At 43.7% G+C, this 22,435-nt stretch overlaps 1 protein-coding gene across 2 annotated transcripts in view; it reads left to right on the forward strand.

Annotated features, from left to right (window-relative positions):
- Positions 1–10,451: 10,451 nt before the first annotated feature.
- MAP6 (microtubule associated protein 6) overlaps positions 10,452–22,435 on the forward strand; it is a gene marked incomplete at both ends in the record, with an annotated part of 72,319 nt that continues 60,335 nt past the window's right edge. Inside the window, 2 exons of one of the 2 annotated variants that reach the window (XM_080698476.1) lie at positions 10,452–11,222; positions 12,024–12,142. In XM_080698476.1, the coding sequence (XP_080554602.1) occupies positions 10,452–11,222; positions 12,024–12,142 (890 nt within the window). Of the gene's footprint in view, positions 11,371–11,763; positions 12,143–22,435 lie in introns of both variants that reach the window. The other variant, XM_080698477.1, reaches the window with a different exon arrangement.

Genomic DNA, 22,435 nt, shown 5'->3' on the forward strand with positions numbered 1-22,435 from the left:
CTGGTACCTCCCAGCCCTTTTTTATTGTGAAACAGGGTCTCACTTAAGTTGCTCAGGCTGGCCTTGACCTTGTGATTTTCCTCTTTCAGCCTCTCAAGTACTGGAATATCAGATGTGGGCCACTGTGCCTGGCTTATGGCTTTTTTTTTCCCCCCTGTGGTACTGGAGATTGAATCCAGGGATATTTTACCTCTGAGCTACTACTCCCCCAGCCTCGTTTTAGTTTTTATTTTGAAACACAGTCTCACTAAGTTACTGAGGGTCTGTGATACCTCTGTCTTAGCCTCTCAAGTACTGGGATTACAAGTGTGCCACCATGTCCAGCGATGGCTTCTTTTTAAACCCACAAATCCTTTCAAAGTAGTTTTTATTTGCTTCATTTCTAAATATGTGTAGATTTTTAAATTATCTTTTGTTGTTTATTTTTAATATTGTACTATCACAAATGTGATTTATATGAATATTTGGTTTGTTCATATTTGTTTTGTGGCCTATTATATTTTCAACTTATATATATTCCATATAAGTTTTTTTTCTTTTTAAAGACAAATTAGATTTCACCTAACTCCAACTCAAATGGCAATCATTAAAAACATAAACAACAAATGTTGGCTAGGATGTGGAGAAGTAGGAACACTAATACATAGTTGGTGGGTTTGCAAATTTGTGCAGTCACTTTGAAAAACAGTATGGAGGATCCTCAGAAGAATGGGAATGAACTTACCATATGATCCAGCAATATCACTTCTGGGTATCTACCCAAAAGAATGGAAACCAAACTACTAAACTAATGCATGTGTAACTATGTTCATAGCCTCACAATTCACAGTTGCCAAACTATAGAACCAGCCAAGATGTCCATCAACAGATGAATAGATTACAAAACTATGGGGTAGGTACACAATGGAATTTTACTCAGCCATAAAGAAGAAACAAATTATATCATTTATAGGGAAATGGATGGAACCAGAGAACATTATGCTAAGTGAGATTAGTCAGTCACAAAAAGTAATAAATCGGATGCTCTCCTTAATATGTGGAAGCTAAGGAGAAAAAGGGTCATAGGAGGAACTCTAGATGAGGAAGGAGAAACCATAGATAAGCAAATAAGGCCACCTAACTGAGGGGGATGGGAGGGAGAAGAGGGAAATTCCATAATGTATATAATGTACATCCACAAACATATCAAAGTCAATCACTCAGCCAAACATGAAGAGGGAAGGGGGAAGGAATAGGGTGGGAACTGGGGAAGGGCTAAATGAGTGATGTGTGCATGTATGCCTTTACCATCTTGTGCTCCATTAAGATGTATGCACCAATAAAAAAAATTGAAGACAAAAAGTATAAAACTTTACAGCTGGGTGTGGTGGCACGTGCTTGTAATCCCAGCACTTGGGAGGCTGAGACAGGAGGATTGCACAGGTTCAAAGCCAGCCTCAGCTACTTAGGCTCTCAGCAGCTTAGTGAGACCCTGTTTCCAAATAAAGTATAAAATAGCTCTGCGGGTGTAGACCAGAAATAGAAAAGCCCCCAGGTTCCATCCCCCAGAACCACAAAAAAAAAGTATAAAACTTTACATTCGGTTGACTAGTATTATGTTTTAATGCACAAATAATTCACACAAATATTAAACAACAATGTGGAAAAAAATAAAGACAAATTATTATTGAACTTTTATGGACATATCTATTCTTAGAAATACTAAGCAAAGTGTTGATTTATCATAGTAAAATTTGGTTCTCAAGTTGTATGAGTGGTTCTTCTATTAAAGTGTTAGCAACTATACAGTTAAAATATCACAGATTTTTATATTCAATAGAACATTGTTAACTTATTACATATTGGGTTTTACTTATTCTACACAAGTTAGGAAAGAATACGTGTCTTCAGTTGCTTGTTGCAAGGTCCATTAAATCAAGCTTATTAATTATTTAAATCTTCTACCTCTCTAACAACGTTTTATGTGTTCATCAGTTAAAATACGCCCATGAAGATGACAGTGATGGAGATGATTATGATGATGGCAATAATGATGAAAGATTTGTGCATTTATTCTTAAAATCCTACCATGTTTCCATTTATATATTTTGGAACTATATTTCTAGATGAAAGCCACATTACAAATATCTTCCAAGTTATTTCTTCCATTTTTATATGATGACCCTCCTTATCCCTAAAAATGCTTTTTGCTTGAAGACCAATTTTGTCTGATATTAATATAGTGGCACCAACTAAATTTTGCTTAGTAAAATAAAACACCTTTTAAAACACATTTATACATCATTGGTTTTAAAATGCTGTAGGTCGCCGGGTGTGGTGGCGCACGCTTGTAATCCCCGCGCTTGGGAGGCAGAGACAGGAGGATCGCACAGGTTCGAAGCCAGCTGCGCTGGCTTAAGAGACCCTGTTTCTAAATAAAAATATAAAAAATAGGTCTGGGAGTGTAGCCCAGATGTAGAAGGGCTTCCAGGAACCCCAGTACCACCAAATAAATAAATAAATAAATAAATAAATAAATAAATAAATAAAATGCTGTAGGTAATTTGTAAATAATGTAGAGCTGCATTTACTTTGTTCTCCAATCTGAGATATATTCTCTCTCCCCCCCCCTCTCTCTCTCTCAGTAATGGGGATAGAACCGGGCGGGGGGCATTCTTCCTCCAAGCTACACCCCCAGCCTGATTTTTTTTGTTATTTATTTTGAAACAGGGTCTCACTAAGTTGTGGAGGGCCACTTTAAGTAGCTGAGGCTGTCTGCAAACCTGTGTGATCCTCCTGTTTCAGCCTCCCAAGTACTGGGACTACAAGTATGCGCCTCCATTCCCGGTTCTGAGATTCCCTGTTTTTTAACTATAAGATTTTGATCATTTGCATTTATTTCAATCACTAATATGCATTGAAATATCTCACTGAGTCAAGAAGGGCCTCACTAAATAGTAGCTAAGGCTGTCCTCAAACTGTGATTCTCCTGTCTCAGCCTCCTGAATGCTGGGATTACAAGCATGTGCTACCATGCCCAGCCCTCTCTAACACCTTATTTTGTATTTGCCATTTGTCATGTTTTTCTACACTTATTTATAGACTTAAGTTTTCTTATTTTTATTGGTGCACTTGTAGTCATACATTTTAATGGAGTATAAGAAGGTAGAGGCATAAATGCACACATAATTCAATTAGCTCTTACCCAATTTAATTTTCTGTAAACTTTATTTGTATATAAATATTATGTTTATGAGGTATATTATAAATATATATGTATCTCTAGTCTCATATATGATGACAACGTTTTGCCTTTTCTTTTTTAGTGTAAATTTTGTTTTTGGAGGTACTGGGGATTGCATTCAGAGGTATTCTACCTTCAAGCTACACCCCAGCCCAATTTTATTCTTTATTTTGAAATGGTCTCACTAAGTTACAGAGGGCCTCACTGAGTAGCTAAGACTGGTCATGAACCTGTGATCCTCCTGTCTGAGCCTCCCAAGTACTGGGATTATAAGTGTGTGCCACCATGTCCAGCTTTAGTGTGAAATTTTAAATTAACAAACATTTTATATTAGTAAATTAAAGCCGGGCATGGTGGCACATGCTTGTAATCCCAGCATTTGGAAGGTTGAGACAGGAGGAACGTGGTTCACAGACAGTCTCAGCTACTTAGTGAGGCCCTTTGCAACTAAGTGAGACCCTGTTTCAAAATAAAGAATAAAAAATAGGGTTGGGGTGTAGCTAGGAGGTAGAATGCCCCTGGTTTCCATCCCCAGACCTGCAAAAATATAATAAATAAATTAGTAAGTTGATGGCTCTACTCTCCTCACATACGATAAGAACTTTAGAATGTCTAAATTCTTCATTCATTCCCATCTTAACATGGTATTATTTTCCAATATTTTAGTTCTACACTTTTCTCATACATCTCAAATTTGTTCAGGTGCAACTAGATCCACATATGTATCCCAATGATTAAAGTGTTTAAACAGAGATTCTCTAAACAGTGGTTTAAACAAGAGATATATTTCTTTCTCACATCACAGTCCAGAAATCAATAGATGGCCCAAGGCTGCTAAACCCCATGAGGTCATCATCCAAACATTTTTCTTTTATCTTGAATTTCTGGCATCCCCTCCCCAGGTTAAATCCTGACACCAGAACATTCTTAGCCACCACACTATATTTTCAAGAACTGTCTTAACCACCCAAATAATTATTACCTCTACCTCGTCCACATTCTGCCCTGTGAGGAGGAAGACAGGGTTGAACACAAGGAACTTATTTTAAGGAAGTGACCTAGATGTCCAGTACCTTTGATTTTTGCTGTAAGGGAGGCTGGGAAATGTAGTTTCTGTCTGGGTGATCAAGAGTCCAACTAAAACTTGGGGATTTTTGTTATTGCGTAGAAAGGGAGAATGGGCTTTGGGGTATAGACAATCCTGTGTCCTCTCGTGCTATTCTTTCTGTTTGCTTCAACCACAGGCAGCCAGCCTTCCCAACCATAAGCAGGTTCTTCCTAGTGATTGTAAAAAGATTACTGATAGTAATCTCACAGTCACTAACAACAGTAATCTTGTGATGTCTCATTTTAGCAATTCAAGTGAAAAAGAGAAATGGATACTTTAATATAGTCTCAGCTAAAGTCTGGGATTTTTTTCTAACTGGTCCAATGTGGTCACATGCTCATCACTAGTCACTTTAAAAAAGAGAAATGGATACTTTAATATAGTCTCAGCTAAAGTCTGGGATTTTTTTCTAACTGGTCCAATGTGGTCACATGCTCATCACTAGTCACTTTGGCCAGTAAAATACAGTTCCCTGGTAAACAGGTGTGAATCTGGTCAGTACTGAAAGGTGGGTAGGGTAGGATCAACCCCGCCCAAGCCACATGGCCTGAAAATAGTAGAGGAGTGGTCCTCCAAAGTCAAATAATAGCTAGGTGGGCATGGTGGCACAGGCCCGTAATCCTAGTACTTGGGAGGCTGAGACACGAGGATTGCAGGTTCAAAGCCAGCTTCTGCAACTTAACAAGACCCTGTTTCCAAATAAAAAATAAATAAAAACAAAATAAAATAAAATGGGGTATAGCCTGGAGGTAGAAGGCCTCTGAGTTTCATCCCCAGTACCATATACTCACAATAAAGTCAAATAAAGAGGTGCAGTTATCACTAGAAGAATGCTGAACAAGCCACAGAACCATTCATCTTGTCTGTGTCATAGATGCATTGGATGATCCAAGGAGGTTGTAGACTGAATGTGTTTTATATGTTTTAGCTAATTTTTATTGGTGCATTATAATTATACATGAGTGGGATTCATTGTGACATCTTCATGCATGCACATCACACAATTTGGTCAGTTTCACTCCTCAGTCCCTCCTCCCCCACCCTTCTCAGTTTCCTTCTACTCTGCTGCCTTCTTTCTCTTCTCCTTTTAATTTGATTCCTCCTCTTTTCCTTTTTTTTCTCTCTACATTCCACATATTAGAGAAAACATATGGCCTTTGACTTTCTGGGTCTGGCTTATTTTGCTTCACGTAATGCTTTCAAGTTCCATCTATTTTCCTGCAAATTACATAATCTCATTTTTTTTTATGGCTGAATAAAATTCCGTTGCATCTGGGCACGGTGGCGCACACTTGTAACCCCAGTACTTGGGAGGCTGAGACAGGAGGATTACGGGTTCGCAGCCAGCCTCAGCTACTTAGGCTCTCTGCAACTTAATGAGACCCTATTTCAAAGTAAAGAGTAAAAAATAAAAAATAGGGCTGGGGATTCAGCTCAGAGGTAGAATGCCTGCGGGTTCAAATCCTCAGTACCAAAAAAAAAAAAAAGCCATTGCAAATATATATATTTTATTTATCCATTAATCAGTTGATGGGCACCTAGGCTGGTTCCATAATTTGGCTATTGTGAATTCACTGCTATAAATATGGGTATGCATGTACTGCCATCGTATACTGACTTTATTTCTTTTGGATAAGTATTGAGGCATAGTATAGCTGTGTCATTCATATGGCAACTCCATTTCTAGTCTTTTGAGGAACCTCCATACTGAGTTCCACAGTGGTTGTGCTAATTTACAATCCCACTAACCATATATGTGTTTCTTTCCATATTCTGACCAGTATTTATTATTTGTGTTCTTGATGATTGCTGTTCTAATTGGAGTGAGACAAATAACAATGTAGTTTTGATTTGTATCTCCCTGATTGCTAAAGATATTGAACATTTTTTCATATGTTGACCAATTGTATTTTTTATTTTGAGAAGTATTTATTTCATTTGCCTCTTTGTTAATTGGATTATTTTGTGAGGGTGGTAAGTTTAGACTTCTTTATATATTTTGGGTATTAATCCTTTGTCAGAAGAGTAGCTGGCAAAGATTTTCTCCCATTTTGTGAGCTCTCTTCATGCTCTTAACAATTTCCACTGGGCATGGTGGCGCACACTTGTAATCCCAGCATTCGGGAGGCTGAGACTAGAGGACTGCAGTCTGCAGACAGCCTCAGTTATACTTAGTGAGGCCCTCTGCAACTTAGTGAGACTCTTTTCCTTGTCTTTCTTTTTTTTTTTTTTTTTTTTTTTTTGCGGGTCTGGGGATGGAACCCAGGAGCATTTGACCTCCAAGCTACAGCCCTGCCCTATTTTTTTATTTTTTATTTTGAAACCGGGTCTCACTGAGTTGCACAGGACCTCACTAAGTAGCTGAGGCTGTCTGCGAACCTGGATCCTCCAGCCTCAGCCTCCTGAATGCTGGGATTACAAGTGTGCGCCACCACGCCCGGCATTGAGACTCTTTTTCAAAATAAAGAATACAAAATAGGGCAGGAGATGTAGCTCAGAGTTCAAATGTCTGTGGGTTCCATCCCCAGACATCCCCCCCACCCGAAACACACAAATTCCTTTGCTGTGCAGAATCTTTTTAATTTGGTGTCATCTCATTTATTAAGTCTTGTTATCATTTCCTCAGCTTTAGGAGTTGTATTGAGGAAATCATTTCCTGTACCTATATATTGGAATGCTGACCCTATGTTTTTCTCTAGAAGTTGGTAAAGTTTCAGCTTTAATTCCTAGGTCTCTGATATATTTTGAGTTGACTAATTGAATTTTTTTTTTTTTTTGCGGTATTGGGAATGAAACCCAGAGGCATTCTACCTCTGAGTTACACCCCCAGCTCTATTTTTTATTCTTTATTTTGAAACAGGGTCTCATTGAATTGCAAAGGGCATAAGTAGCTAAGACTGTCCGCGAACCATAATCCTCCTGTTTCAGCCTCCTAAATGCTGGGATTACAAGCATGTGCCACCACGCCTGGCCTAATTGAATGTATTTTTAAAACCCAACTAAATAAATGTGGAAGGTGATGTTGAGGAACACCAAGGCACAGACTAAATATCAGGAGACCAGACTTGCAAAATGAAAGGAGAGTAAATTCTCAATGATTTCCAGAGTTCACATTTCCCCTTCAATTTTTAGTCCTCCTTTTTAACTTTGTTGATTATTATTAAATAGATATCAGCCAGCTGGGCGTGGTGGCATACGCTTGTAATCCCAGCATTCGGGAGGCTGAGACCAGAGGATCACGGTTCGCAAACAGCCTCAGCTACTTAGTGAGGCCCCCTGCAACTCAGTGAGACCCTGTCTCAAAATAAAGAATAAAAAAATTGGGCAGGGGGTGTAGCTCGGAGGTCAAATGCCTCTGGGTTCCATCCCCAAACCTGAAAAAAAAAAAAGAAAAGATATCAGCCAAATCCAGGGAGTTCTGAAGGATTGAGGGAAGGAAGTATCAGATTGGATTATGTTGCTCAAAGAAATTTATCTCCTAAGGACTGGAAAACAGTACCAGGCATCATTTTATTTATGGAATTCTAATCAAATCACCAAGAGGCAAAGACACAAGTAAAGAGGAAGTTCAAGAGGTAATTGACTAATCAGAGTTGTCTTCTGTTTGATCCTAAGGATGTAAGGAAGGGGGCTGTTTTTGGCAATCAATTTCTAAACACATAATTATTTTCTCCCCAGAAACACCAATGCCTCAGCTTAACTGATGCTGAAATCTATATATATGTTGGAGAAGAAAGGAAATGGAGGCCAGGAAATATAGGTAGGGTTAGGGAGTGGAGGACAGTGCAGGAGACACAAATGAAGAGACAGCAAGGAGAGATCAAAAGGTATTTAGATAAACAAGAGGTCTTGGAGAAGGAGTCTGAGTGGCATGCTTGGGAAGCTCCACCTGTGGGTCACCTGGGTGGATCTTTTGAGTATTAAGAGATACCATATATAGAGCCGTTGCAGCAGGCCAGATGGGTTGGCAAGTACTTTTATTTTTTTATTTTTTGTGGTACTGGGGATGGAACCCAGGGGCCTTTTACCTCCAGGCTACACTCCCAGACCCTATTTTATATTTTATTTGGAAACAGGGTCTCTTAAGCCAGCTGAGGTTAGGTTCGAACCCGGGCGATCCCCCTGTCTCAGCCTCCCAAGCGCGGGGATTACAAGCATGCGCCATCATACCCGGATGGCAAGTACTTTTTTTTTTTTTTTTTTTTTTTGGTGGTACTGGGGTTCCTGGAAGCCCTTCTACCTCTGGGCTACACTCCCAGACCTATTTTATATTTTTTATTTATTTGGAAACAGGGTCTCTTAAGCCAGCGAGGCTGACTACGAACCTGCGCGAGCCTCCTGTCTCTGCCTCCCAAGCACAGGGATTACAAACGTGCGCCACCATGCCTGGCTGGCAAGTACTTTTAGTATACTAACTCACTTTAGTTTGCAGACATTGAAAGTTCAGAATTGGTACACTGGTTCAAATATGAAATTAAAGATCAGAAAATTGCATGGTCATATGTAAATACTATAAAAGCCAGGTACTATGCATCAGCCCATGGCCATACATATGTATTATAAAAGCCGGGAGTTGAATCCTTGTTGATTGGGTTTGACTCAGAGCTTCTTCCTAGTCCTTAATGGGTCATCACAAAATCCCTTTGAAGCAGCTATTATTCTCTCCATTCTACAGTTGAAGAGAATGAGGCAGAGGGATAACCTAACTTGCCCAAGAAAGCCAAACCAGGTCTGTCAGATTATAAAAATCTATCCTGATTCCAAGGTTGAGGAGCAGGAAGATAAGATGGGCAGGAACATGCCAGAAAGCCCCTGCAGGACAGTCCCTACCCTCTCTTAGGGAGCTGTCCCCCACCCACCTCTCAACCTCCCCACCGCCTCCCCCTTCCAGAATCATCTTTGCACCGCCTTTCTCCCAGTATGGCCTCTGGGCTGAAGAAGAACCACATAGTTCTTAATAGGGTCTAAGATGCTGCTTTGAAAATATCCCCAGGGTACAAATAGCCAGGACACGGCCAGCCCTAGGGCCCTCATTTCCACATGTCTGAGCAAGGCCTGTGCATAAGCAAGTGCTGCGATCCGGAGCCAGCCACACTAGGGTCCAACAGTCTGGTGACTGACCAATAGCAGCAGCTCCCTTTGCAAAACCATCTCCTCTGGAACAGACATTTCACTAGGGGTTTCCTCCACATTTTTAATGTAATATCTCTCTCCTCCAGTGACTATCCCTGTTTTACAAAAGAGGAGCCTAAGGTTCCTGGAGGTGAAGTGACAAGCCCAAGGACAGCAAGTGACCAGGAGCTTGGGACTTGAACCTTCCAAGGCCAAAGATCTGCTGTTGCCAGGGAGCAGAGGAGAGAGGAGCTGCCAGAGCCGAGGGAGGAGGGGAAAGAGAGAAAGAGAGAGGGCAAGCTCCCAGCAGCACGCGCTGACGACAGCAGGTAATTTTTTTTTTTTTTTTTCCCCCTGCAGCCCTCTTTCTCTCAGCATCGTTCCTGGATCCCTCCCCCCCTCCCTTGCTGAGCGGCAGAAAAGGGTGGGGCCGCCTCTCTGCAGCAGAGGCGGCGGCGGCCGCGGCTGCAGCATCATCTGAGGCAGCGGCGGAGGCAGCAGTGCCTGGCCTCCGCGGGAGGTGACTACCTCCGAGCCCTACTAGGTGGCTGGCTGCGACTGGACGCCGGAGGGAAAGGAGAACTGAGCTCTCTTGGTGGACCCTGCAGCCTCGTCGCCCAGCCCTTCCTATGCGCCATGGCTTAAGCCTGCAGCCACCTCGTTTCGCATCAGCTCTCCGGCCCGGGTCTGCGCGCCGCCGCAGCCGCAGGGAGGGGCGCGTCCCAGACGCCCTAGCCGGGGACCCCGGGCCGCCGAGCCTCTCGCCTTTCCGTGCCCCCAGCAGCTGTGCATCGGAAGGCGTCTGCAGCCGGTAATCGGGGCACTCTACAGACTTCATCTCAGATAGCTCTTCCCGGGTGCTCTCTGGGAGACAAGGGCGAGATAGCAGGCTGATCGGGGAGAAGGCGGTGGAAATCACTTTGGTGGGTCGGAGCCGGGGTGGAAGGAAGATTAGAGGATTGCTTTAGAACCACAAAAAAAGAGCGGGCCGGCTTTGCCTATAGCATGATGGCGTGGCCGTGCATCACGCGGGCCTGCTGCATCGCCCGCTTCTGGAACCAGTTGGACAAGGCGGACATCGCCGTGCCGCTGGTTTTCACCAAGTACTCGGAGGCCACCGAGCACCCGGGCGCCCCGCCGCAGGCGCCACCGCCTCAGCCGCAGGCGCAGCCCGCGCCCGCCGCCCTCCCGGCGCGCGCGGTCGCCATAGAGACGCAGCCGGCCCTGGGCGGGCTGGATGCAGTTGCCCGGGCAACGGGGCCGGCTCCCGGGCCGAGCGGCGAGCGCGAGGCGGCCCGGGGCGGGTCGGGCCGGGGCGCGGGTTCCGGCTCCACTTCCGGCGCAGGCCCCGCGGACTCGGTGATGCGGCAGGACTACCGCGCGTGGAAAGTGCAGCGGCCCGAGCCCCCCTGCCGGCCGCGCAGCGAGTACCAGCCGTCGGACGCGCCCTTCGAGCGCGAGACCCAGTACCAGAAGGACTTCCGCGCCTGGCCCCTGCCCCGCCGCGGGGACCACCCCTGGATCCCCAAGCCCGTGCAGATCCCCGCGGCCGCGCAGCCCGCCGCGCCTGCCGGGGGCGCGCCCCGGCGCCGGCCCAAAAGCCAGGAGCGCCCGCCCGCGCCCGCGGCCGCCGAGGCCCCGGAGCAGGACGCCCCGGCAGGGGGCGGCGTCCCCGCGGCGGGAAAGGCGTCGGGCGCCGACGAGCGCGACGCGCGCAGGAAGGCCGGGCCCGCCTGGACGGCGCGGCGCCCCGAAGGGCAGGACCCGACGGCGCTGCCTGTGGACCAGATCGCGGCCGAGGAAGGCGGCCCGGCGGCCGGGAAGGCGTCGGGCGCAGAGGAGCGGGACGCGCGCCGAAGGGCCGGGCCCCCCTGGATGCTGCGACGCGCCGAGGGCCACGAGCAGACCCCGCTGCCGCCGGCCCCGGGCGCGGCCGGGGTCCCCGCGGCGGGAAAGGCGTCGGGCGTCGACGAGCGCAGGAAGGCCGGGCCGCCCTGGACGGCGCATCGCGACCCAGGACCCGAGCAGATTTCAGCGCCCGCTGCCCAGAAACCGGCCGAAGAGGCTGTCCCGGCCGCTGGAAAGGCGTCTGGTGCCGACGAAAGTGACGTGCGCAGGAAGGCCGGGCCCCCCTGGATGGTGCATCGCGACGAAGGGCACGATCAGACTTTAGGGACTGCTGTCCAGAAACCGGCCGAAGAGGGTACCCCGGCGGCTGGAAAGGCATCAGGTGCCAGCGAAAGTGACGTGCGCAGGAAGGCCGGGCCCCCCTGGATGGTGCATCGCGACGAAGGGCACGATCAGACTTTAGGGACCGCAGTCCAGAAACCGGCCGAAGAGGGTACCCCGGCGGCTGGAAAGGCGTCTGGTGCTGACGAACGCGACACGCGCAGGAAGACAGGGCCTCCCTGGATGGTGCATCGCGATGAACGGCAGGAGCAGACTTTGATGGGCTCTGTCCAGATCCCTGCTGAAGAGGGTGGCCCGGCAGCTGGAAAGGCCTCAGGTGCAGACAAGCGCGACACACGCCGAAGGGCTGGGCCCCCCTGGATGCTGCGACGCTCCGAGGGGTATGAGCAGACCCTGCTGCCCGCAGCCCAGGCAGCCGGCCCAGAGGGTAGCAAGGGGCGTGCAATGGCAGACGCTGTCAACAGGCAAATCCGGGAGGAGGTGACAAGTGCAGTGAACAGCTCCTACAGGTGAGACACGGGCTCACCCTTGCCCTCCAGAGGACTGCCCAGGGGCACCCACTTTCCCCACTGCAGCCCTCACATTCTGCCTCCTCTCCTGCTCCAGACCACACCCTTCCCCGCAGGCCTCAGGCCAGGCACCCTCCCATCCCAGACTCCTCTGGCTTGGCCTGGCCAAAAGCTGTTAGTACCCACCCCAGCCTTCCTGGCTCTTTCTCTTTGCCACCTTAGCCATCTTTCCCCCATTCTGCCCACCTCAGATCCCTGCCTGCCCAACAGAGACCTGTGCATCTCTTCACCTCTGGGCTGTGCTTCCCTCCTGTGCAGCCCCCTCACCTGCTGCATTAACCAGGCTGCTGCCCCTGTCCCTGCTCCCTGCCCACCTGCCTGGTCCTCCACAGGGTGCTCATCCTTCTAGAAGAATTCTTTCCAAGTGACCTCTCCCCGTCCCTAGCCCACTTCACTTGGTTCTGTTTCCCTCTGGGCCCCTGGGACACACTCAAGCACCACACACCCTCCTCCTCTGCCACCAGGACTTTGAAGTCGTTTCCTCCTGCTTTTTAGAAGCTATGACACATTGGTGAAGTTTCTTTCTTTGTTTGTACTTTTATTGGTGCAGTGTCGTCTCACATCATAATGTAGTTCAGAGTAATAGGGACACACATGCACACAGGACTTGGTGAGCTTCCCCCATCTCCCTCCCCATTCCTTCCCCTTGCCAACACATGAGATTGAGGTGGACATTGGTAATTTTATATATGTACATAGCCTCACGGAAAGATTTCATTAATTCTCCCTCCACTCCATTCTCCCCTAGGCCCCCTCCATAGCTCCAACAGGGGCTCCTCCATTATCTCAAGTCCCTCTTGTATCTGTTACTCCCTGGCTTCTGCTATTAGAGAAAACCTGTGACCTTTCACTTTCTGTGGCTAATCTCACTTATCATAATGTTCTCCAGATCCATCCATTTGATTCCCTTATGTGGATAGCCTATAATTTCATAATCTACTCATCAGTTGATGGACATTTAAGGTTGTTTCATTGATAAAGTTTCTTAACCTTTCTGGGCCTCAGGTTCATATCTGTAAGATGTAATTGGTAATAGCTGTCTCTCAGGATTGTCCATGCATTTGTTGATTTAAAGCTAAATATTTAATATAATTTTAATGCCTATATATTTCAAGTACTGTGCTAGACATTGGAAAGGATTGAGATCATTCAGGCCTGGTAGATAGTGGTAATTCATTTTGTTTTTATTTAGAGCTTCTATGTAATGCTTCATCATTCTGATTTCCAGATGTCTCCAGCTTTCTCCCCAATTAAGGCACCTCCTTTCTGAAACTGTGCCATTTGTGTTCTCTGGATGTATTTTTAGCTCTCTCACAACCAATGTAGCACTTTCACATTCCTTAAAAATGAATGCCTTCAAGCATGAAAACATCATCCCTTTTGCTCTCTCTGTTGCAGCCTGGATCCTTCCAGTCTGCTTTCTTGCCCTTCATCTATCCAAGATATAATTCTGAATGTTTAAGCTTTCTGTCCTGCCCATGTTTTCAACCAACATCAATTAGCTAACTAATCACAGTTAATTCGATGTGTAACAGTGGGCTTGGGGTCTCTGAGGAAGCAGATGTGTATGAGGAGTGATTGAACTAGAGGTGTTCAAGATGTGGCGTATGGGGTCCTTCATCAATGCCATAGCCAGTCAGTTACTCTCTTTCTACAGGAGGTGGGGGAGGGGGACTGCAGAGCTAGTGTCCTCTGCCAAGATCCTATCTCCAGTGAGCAGGACAAACAGTCCTCAAGTGCTAAGGAAAGAATAGTAAGTATTTCAGACATTTTCTCTTGTTCAGTAAAAACCTGACTCCCTTCTCATTGCTCCAGCGTTTCCTGTCTTCCTGAATTCTGCCTCCCACTTTTTTTTTTTTTTTTTTTTTTTTTTTTTTTTGCGGGTCTGGGGATGGAGCCCAGGGGCATTCAACTTCTGAGCTAAATCCTAGCCCTATTCTTTTTTTTTTTTTTTTTTGGTGGTGGTGCTGGGAATGGAACCCAGAGGCTTCCTACCTCTGAGCTACACTTCCAGACCTATTTTATATTTTATTTGGAAATAGGGTCTCACTAAGTTGCTGAGAGTCTCACTAATTAGCTGAGGCTGACTTCGAACTTGTACGATCCTTCTGTCTCAGCCTCCCAGGCACAGGGATTATAAGCATGTGCCACCATGCCATGCCTGGCTTATTCTTATTTATTTATTTATTTTTAGTTTTTAGTGGTACTCGGGTTCCTGGCAGACCTTCTACCTCTGGAATATACTCCCAGACCTATTTTATATTTTTATTTGGAAACAGGGTCTCTTAAGCCAGCAAGGCTGGCTTCGAACCAGCGCGGTCCTCCTGTCTCTGCCTCCCAAGTGCGGGGATTACAAGCATGCGCCACCACACCCGGCATTATTCTTTATTTTGAAACAGGGTCTCACTAAGTTGCAGAGGGCCTCACTTAGTAGCTGAGGCTGTCCGTCTCCTCTGGTCTCAGCCTCCCCAATGCTATGCTGGGATTATAAGCATGCGCCACCACACCCGGCTTCCCACTCCCTGTTTCTCTCTTTGTCTATTGCTATTATAACCTCACTGGTCTCCTAGGAGTGCATTGCTTTAAAAGGTCTGGGTTAATCAAGGGCACATAGTCTTTTCCTTGGATAGCTATTAGAAGGTAGAATTTTCCCAATCTTTATGCTATTACCAAGGACAGGATCAAATGAAAAGAAAGGAAACGAACAAGTAAAGGGCATGAATAAGACAAAGATGTAGTTTTCTGTGACTGCCATGAACCCTAAGGCTCGCCCAGCATCACAGATCCCTGGCTTCTTCTATTACCTTATCATCAACAGGCAGCAGCTACCTCTTCTCACCTCTGTGTCGTAGACTGCAGTCAAGAAAGCCCAGGTTCTCAAACCTCCTTGGGCGATCCTACTCAGTTTATGTTCCCAAGTTAGCAGGACTTGCTTATTTGTGGATGATTGGCTAGACAGTCAGGGCGTGACCACACCTATCAGATGCAACTCACTCCAGATTTTGCTTTGTACCTTTGTTCCATATAGCCTCTCCCTCTGAAACTAAACCTTAATGCTGCAATAACTGTGTCATGCTTCACAGTTTGAATTATACATGTTCTGGAAATGATTCCGTTGGGGAGGGGAAGGCTACATATATTCTTGTAGCTGGTCTAAAAATAACAGTTTTTAGCAGATATCAAAATTTTATCAGCTTGTTTAAAAAAAATCTTTGGACACCTCAAAAAAAATTTTTTTAAATTCAGATCTTCTAGCCAGGTGTGGTAGTACAGACCTGTAATCCCAGTACTTGGGAGGCTGAGACAAGAGGATTGCAGGTTTCAAAACAAAATAACAACAAAAAAGGGCTGGGGATGTAGCTCAGATGATGTAGAATGTCTCTGGGTTCAGTTCCCAAATAATAATAGTAATATTATTATTATTATTATTATTATTATTATTATTCAGGTCTTCCATGAATCTTAGTTACATGTTTGACTTTGGACCATTACTGCCATTTTGCTATATTATTAGAAGAATATCGAAGCATTAAGAGAGTGAGCGTAGCTAAGAGACATTAATTTCTTTCATCAACAATTTGAGTGCATTTCAAATTTGATGTGAAATTTAACATTGTTTTTCTTCCAGAAGAAAAATTACCCAATAATAAGGAAATGCATTTTAGGTGAAGAAATAAGATGTTCAGTAAATTAAGTACTTTTCTAGAAAATTATAGGCTTATCTGGAACATTGATATTCGGTCCCTACGTCTCACATTCTTTCCTTGCTATTATTCTGGATATCTCTTGAATTTCAGTGTGTCCCATGTCCACTGTAAGTGGGCCTTCCATCACCATAGAAACCAAATAAGGGTCCATTTCAATGATAATTTGATTTACAAAACCTATTCTGCCATTCTACATAAATCATGGTGCGTTTACACCGTGGTGACTGGTTCCTCTCATGGGCTTTACAAGTGACATCTGTCACATGGCATCAGTGTGAGGAGTTTGCTTGAATAAAGAAAGAACTCATAATCCATCAATGTAACATATTGGTATGTAATATGAAATATGTATTTGACAATCAGAATCATATATATGCTAATCTACAGTCAGTAAATAATATTAGATATCCTTTGACGCTATGGTTTTGAGAAACCTTTATTTAGCAGTTCATCTGATTCATAACTCATTCATTTGAAACTGGGATTTTTGCATTCAAATGGTATCTAAGGTATCTAGAATATTCACAATCATGAGGTTTTATTAACTTTAACATGTTCGTTTTACATAAATTATATTATAAAACTGAGAGGCATGTCTTTATTACCATCTCTCAAGTTAAGGATGGATTTCGCTGGGAAGCCATTGTGACTTTAGCCCTGACATTCTCAATTAGAAAATAGATGAGTCTTAAGGAGGGAATTAAAATTCCCCTCCCAGTCAACCCCATCACCCTGGCCATAGTTAATAGGGATAGATGGGGTAGCAGGTGCTCCCTATAGAAATGCTAATGAAAGATTTTCCTAGAAGAAATCAGCGGAGGCATTGGGAAGCAGAATTAATAACCCAGAGACAAAATACTTGAAAAAATGAGAGCAATAACAAGGAAGTCAGAAAGAAAAAGAGCCCTTAATGTCTGCCCTGCGGCCTTGCATGAAGGTTAGAGAAAGGCCCATTTGATGTGGCTTGTGCATGCATACGTGCCCATTTCCCTAACTGCCTCCTGCAAGACCTCGTAATATCTAAAGGCCAGTCTCGGACACTGAGCCTTCAGTGACGCCTTCCCAGGTGCTGCCATCAGAATTTTTTTTCTATTCCCTTTTATTATCTGAACTCTCATCACTGTCTGCTTAGTTGTCAGATACTTTTGTCTGTTCGGCCTTTCCCCTCAGATCATGAATACTTGAAGAGAAAGGCTTCATTTTATCCTTTTCTGAACCTCTCACATCTTAACATTGTGCCTCTGTGCTTATAGATTTATTGATTCAGTGGGACTTTTAGAGCCTAGAGAACATTTTTGCTCACCTGCATACTGACTCATTTCCTTCAGCTTTATTTAGTTGAATTTATTTCAGACAATGACTGCCAAGCCCCTGCTAGGTACCAGCCAAGGTACTAGGAATACCAGAGGAGTAAATTTTAATCTTCTGTAAGGAAGTCATGTCTTCTTCAACTAGGATCAAGTCCAAATCCTAGTAGGTTACACCAGAGGAAATACTCAAACTGGGAAGGGCATCCAGCATTCCAGGACTGACTCTAGATGTGTCTTTGCTTAGAGCAGTGGGCTTCAGCCTTGCTGAACACTGGAATCACTGGAGATCACAGCATTAAAAATGCTGACACATAGGTGCCTCACCCAGAGAAACGGATGTATGGAGTCTGAGGTAGGGCCTGGGCTCTGAATGTTTTAAAGCTCTCTCAGTTGATTCTAGTGGGCAGCCCAGGTATGACCTACCTCCACAAGGCAAGGCTCTCAAAATCTAGTATGCAGATGAATCAACTGAAGAGCTTTCTAAGATTCAGATTCCTGTGCTGTATCCTCACACATGCTAACTCTTAAAGTGGAGTTCAACGTGGAGCCTAAGAATCTATTTTTGGGAGCCAGTGCAGCGCCCCTAATCCCAGTACTTTGGAGGCTGAGATAAGAGGATTGCAGGTTCAAAGCCAGTGCATGGTAAATTAGTGAGACCTCGTTTCAAAATGAAAACATAAAATAGGGTTGGGGATATAGCTCAGAGGTAGAACACCCCTGGGTTTAATCCCCAATGCAGAAAAAGAGAATAAAAAATATAAAAAGAATCTGTTTTTAACAAAAACTCCAGGTATTGATGCAGTTGGACTTCAGGCTTTTTGTGGGAAACTACTTGGGAAGATTTGCTGTCTTTAAGTTATAAGTTGTCCATATGCAAATGTGATAAGCTTGCATTTTATTTGAGTCTTTCATGTTCTTTGCTTATGTTTGTAATTTTCAACATAAAATCACACATATAATCATCATTTTTAAGTTTTGTAGGTAAATATTTATTAATTTAACTAGGTTTTGTCTTTATGTATAGAAAGAGAGACCAAATTTTTAAAAGTTTGCCTTTCCCCAATAATTTATGATGTCGTCTCTATCACATAGGGGTCACATATTCTTAGATATTATTTCTGGGCTTTTTGTTCTGTTCTGTTGGTTTGAGGTAATGCTATACTTTCTTATTTTCTTTTTTGTAAGGAGTCTTTGAATTATTGTTCCTAAGCCGGGCGTGGTGGCACATGCTTTAATCCCAGCATTCGGGAGGCTGTTCCTATTGTGAATACTTTATTACATTTTCTAATTTATTACTGATCATGTGCATTAATCTTTCTGTCCATGTGGTACTGTGGATTGAACTCAGGGGCATTCTGCTTCTGAGCTACACCCTCAGTCCTATTTTATTTTTTATTTTGAAATAGGGTCTCACTAAGTTGTAGAGGACCTCCCCAAATTGTTGAGGCTGGCTTCCAACATGAGATCCTCCTATCTCAGCCTTCCAAGTACTAGGATTATAGGCTTGTGCCACCATGTCCAGAATATAATGAAAATGTGCATTAATTTTTATAAGTTAATTTTATATTTAGGAACTTACCACATACTCTAGTTTTGTCTGTACAAGCTCTTGGACTATCTGTGGAGATAATATATGTTTTTAGCAAGTAGCAATTTATTGTCTTCCTTTCCAACCTTTATAGATCTTGTTTTGTTGTATTGCTAGATTGATTAGACTATCCAAGGTAGTTTTGAATAGTATGATAACAGATATCTGTGTCTTGAGAGATGGGGTTGCTTCTAAAGCTTTATTGTTAAGTATCAAGTTTGCTCCTTTTTTATGAGATCAGGTCAAGAAACTTCCCTGTGTTTTAGTTTGCTTGGGGTTTCTAAAAATGTATATATGTATACATTATATATGCATACTTTTTAAAATTTCATTGACTGCTTTTTCTGCATCAACTGAGATGATCACAGTGTTTTTTCTTTTAAATATGTCAACATATTTCTTCCTGATATTGAATTATCTTTACATTCCTGAGGTAACACTTATTATGCTGAATTTGAATTTGGTTTGCTATTTTTTATTTAAGGTGTTTGCATATTTAAGTAAAATTGGTATGTGTGTGTGTGTATATATATATATATATAATTTTTTTTTTTGCAGTACTGGGGATGGAACCCAGGGGCATTCTACCTCCAAACTACACACCCAGCCCTATTTTTAAAAATTATTTCTTTCTTTCCTTATTATTATTTTTTTGTGGGTCTGGGGATGGAACCCAGGGGCATTTGACCTCTGAGCTACACCCCCTGCCCTATTTTTTATTCTTTATTTTGAAACAGGGCCTCACTAAGTTGCAGAGGGCCTAAGTAGCTGAGGCTGTCCACGAACAGCGATCCTTCAGTCCCAGTCTCCCAAATGCTGAGATTATAAGCATTCGCCACCATGCCCGGCTTATACCCATCATTTTTTTTTTTTTTTTTTTTTTTTTTTGGTGACACTGAGGTCTCTGAACACATAACTTTTTTTGTTTTTTACGGCTGGGGATGGAACCCAGGAGCATCCAACCTCTGAGCTACACCCCCTATTCTATTTTTTATTCTTTATTTTGAAACAGGGTCTCACTAAGTTGCAGAAGGGCTCACTAAGTAGCTGAGGCTATCCATGAACGGCGATCCTCTGGTCTCAGCCTCCCGAATGCTGGGATTATAAGCATGCGCCACCATGTCCGGCTTATTCTTTATTTTGAAACAGGGTCTCACTGAGTTGCAAAGGGCCTCACTAAGTAGCTGAGGCTGGCTGAGAACCATGATCCTTATATGGCCACCCAAATGCTGGGATGACAAGGGTACACTACCACACCCAGCTTAATTTTTCCTTTTTTATACTGTTCTATAAAATATTGTGCAATATTGGGATCAATATGAAATTAGATGAATAGATTCCCCTCCTTTTTAGTTGTTTGAAGCAATTTGTATAACAAGTACTGTACCTTAAATATCTGATAAGATTCTCCTATAAAACCTTCTGGATCTGGTGTCTTTTTCTTGAATTTTTCAAAGACCAAGTTCATGTCTTTAATGATTCACTTATTGGGGATTTTTATTTCTTCTTGGGCCAATTTTGGTAATGATATTTTTGCCTTCTCTATTTTTCATTGGTCTTGTTGAGGTTAATTTTGCTTTTTAGTCATTTAAAGGATTTTGTTTAGTTCAAAATCTCCTTTTTATTCCTATTTTTACTATTCCTTTTTTTTTTCTGGGACTGGAGTGGAACACAAGGTCTTGCACATGCCTAAACAAGCACCGAGCTACATCCCCAGCTCTGTTCCCTTTCTTTTTATGCTCTGAAAGGTAGGCCCAGGCCAGGTAATATTTGGCTTTGCATCCCTGGCTAAAGAGTTTGGATTTGCTTCTACAGACAACCATGAGTGACTAAAGGAATCCTAGCAGGGGAACAATAGTTCTCACTGGCTGGTTGACATGGACATCTTAGAGAAAATGAGGCCAATATGGAGGCAATTGAAACCATCCTGAGAGAAGGATGAGCCTTCACGGTGGCTGTGGGGTGGTCATTTGTAACAGAGTAGGTAGGAAATAGCAGGTGTGTGTGTGTGTGTGTGTGTGTGTGTGTGTGTGTGTGTGTTTTACTGGGGAGTGAACCCAGGGGCATTCTACCTCTGAGCCACACTCCAGCCCTATTTTATTCTTATTTGAAATAGGGTCTCACTAAGTTGTGAAGGGCCTCACAAGTTGCTGAGGCTGGCCGTGAACAGGTGATCCTCCTGTCTCAGCCTCCCAAGTCCTGGGATCACATGCGTGCACCACCACACCTGGCTGTCATGACATCTTAGGCTGGATAATCCCTGCTGGAATGTTTGGCCTCATCCCTGGCCTCTACCAGCTCCATATCAGAAGTATTTCCTACACCTCCCTGCCCTGGCTGTGGCAATAAACATGCCTTTGGATGTTGCCAAGGCCCCCTGTTGAAGGACAAATTTATTTCCAATTGAGAACCACTATTACATAGCAATGAAAAAGTACAAGTTATTGTGACACCAATAATATGGATAGATCTTACAGACATGATGAGCGAAAAAAAAACTGTAAGTGTACTTCTTTAATGATCCCATTTATATGATTTCAGAAACAGGTGAAAAGGCCGGGCGTGGTGGCGCATGCTTATAATCCCCGCGCTTGGGAGGCTGAGACAGGAGGATCGCGCAGGTTCAAAGTCAGCCTCAGCTATGTAGTGAGGCTCTCAGCAACTTAGTGAGACCCTGTTTCTAAATAAAATATAAAATGGGTCTGGGAGTATAGCCCGGAGGTAGAAAGCCTCTGGGTTCACCTCCAGTACCACCAAAAAAAAAAAAAAAAAAAAAAAAAACCAGGTGAAAAAAGTAATCAGAAGCTGAGTTTAGTGACACAAGCCTATAATCCCTGAATTTGGGAGGTTGAGGCAGGATTAGCAAGTTAAGGCCAACTTGGATAACTTAGACCCTATCTCAAAATAAAAAAGGCTGGGAGCCGAGTGTGGTGGTGCAGGCTTGTAATCTCAGCATTCAGGAGGCTGAGACAGGAGGATCCCAGTTCGCAGCCAGCCTCAGCTACTTAGTGAGTCCCTCTGCAACTCATTGAGAACCTGTTTCAAGATAAAGAATAAAAAATAGAGCCAGGGATGTGGCTCAGAGGTACAATGCCCCTGGGTTCAATCCCTAGTACTGCCAAAAAAAAAAAAAAAAAAAAAAAAAGGAAAGAAAGAAAGAAAAAAAAAAGGAGGTTGAGGATGTAGCTCACTATAGATCTTCCCTGGGTTTAATCTCCAGTATCACAAAAAAATAATTGATTGTGATAGTAGATAGGGTATTGGTGTACTTTCTGCATCTTCTTTTAGACTTCTTAATGACCCTTTAAGGTACACATAGCTGAGAGGCAATGCAGTTGGCTGAAATATATATATATTTCAACAAGATGTTGGAAATGTTTGGTATCTTGACCTGAGTGGTAGTTACATGAGTCTATATATTCCAACAATGAAGGTTTATAGACTATTCTAGGCATTTTATACCTTAACAAAAGGTAAAATCAAAATTCAAACTAACTGAATGGAGGTATAGTATGATGTTCAGAAGAAAGGTCAGAATAGAAGAGAAAGATCTGGCCATCAGCCTGTTGTGATAATTGAACCCATAGATGCTGGGGTAGGTAGAGGATGGAGAAGGTGAGAGAGATAT

Source organism: Muscardinus avellanarius (genome assembly GCF_963383645.1).
Source record: "Muscardinus avellanarius genome assembly, chromosome: 1".
Lineage (NCBI taxonomy): Eukaryota > Metazoa > Chordata > Mammalia > Rodentia > Gliridae > Muscardinus > Muscardinus avellanarius.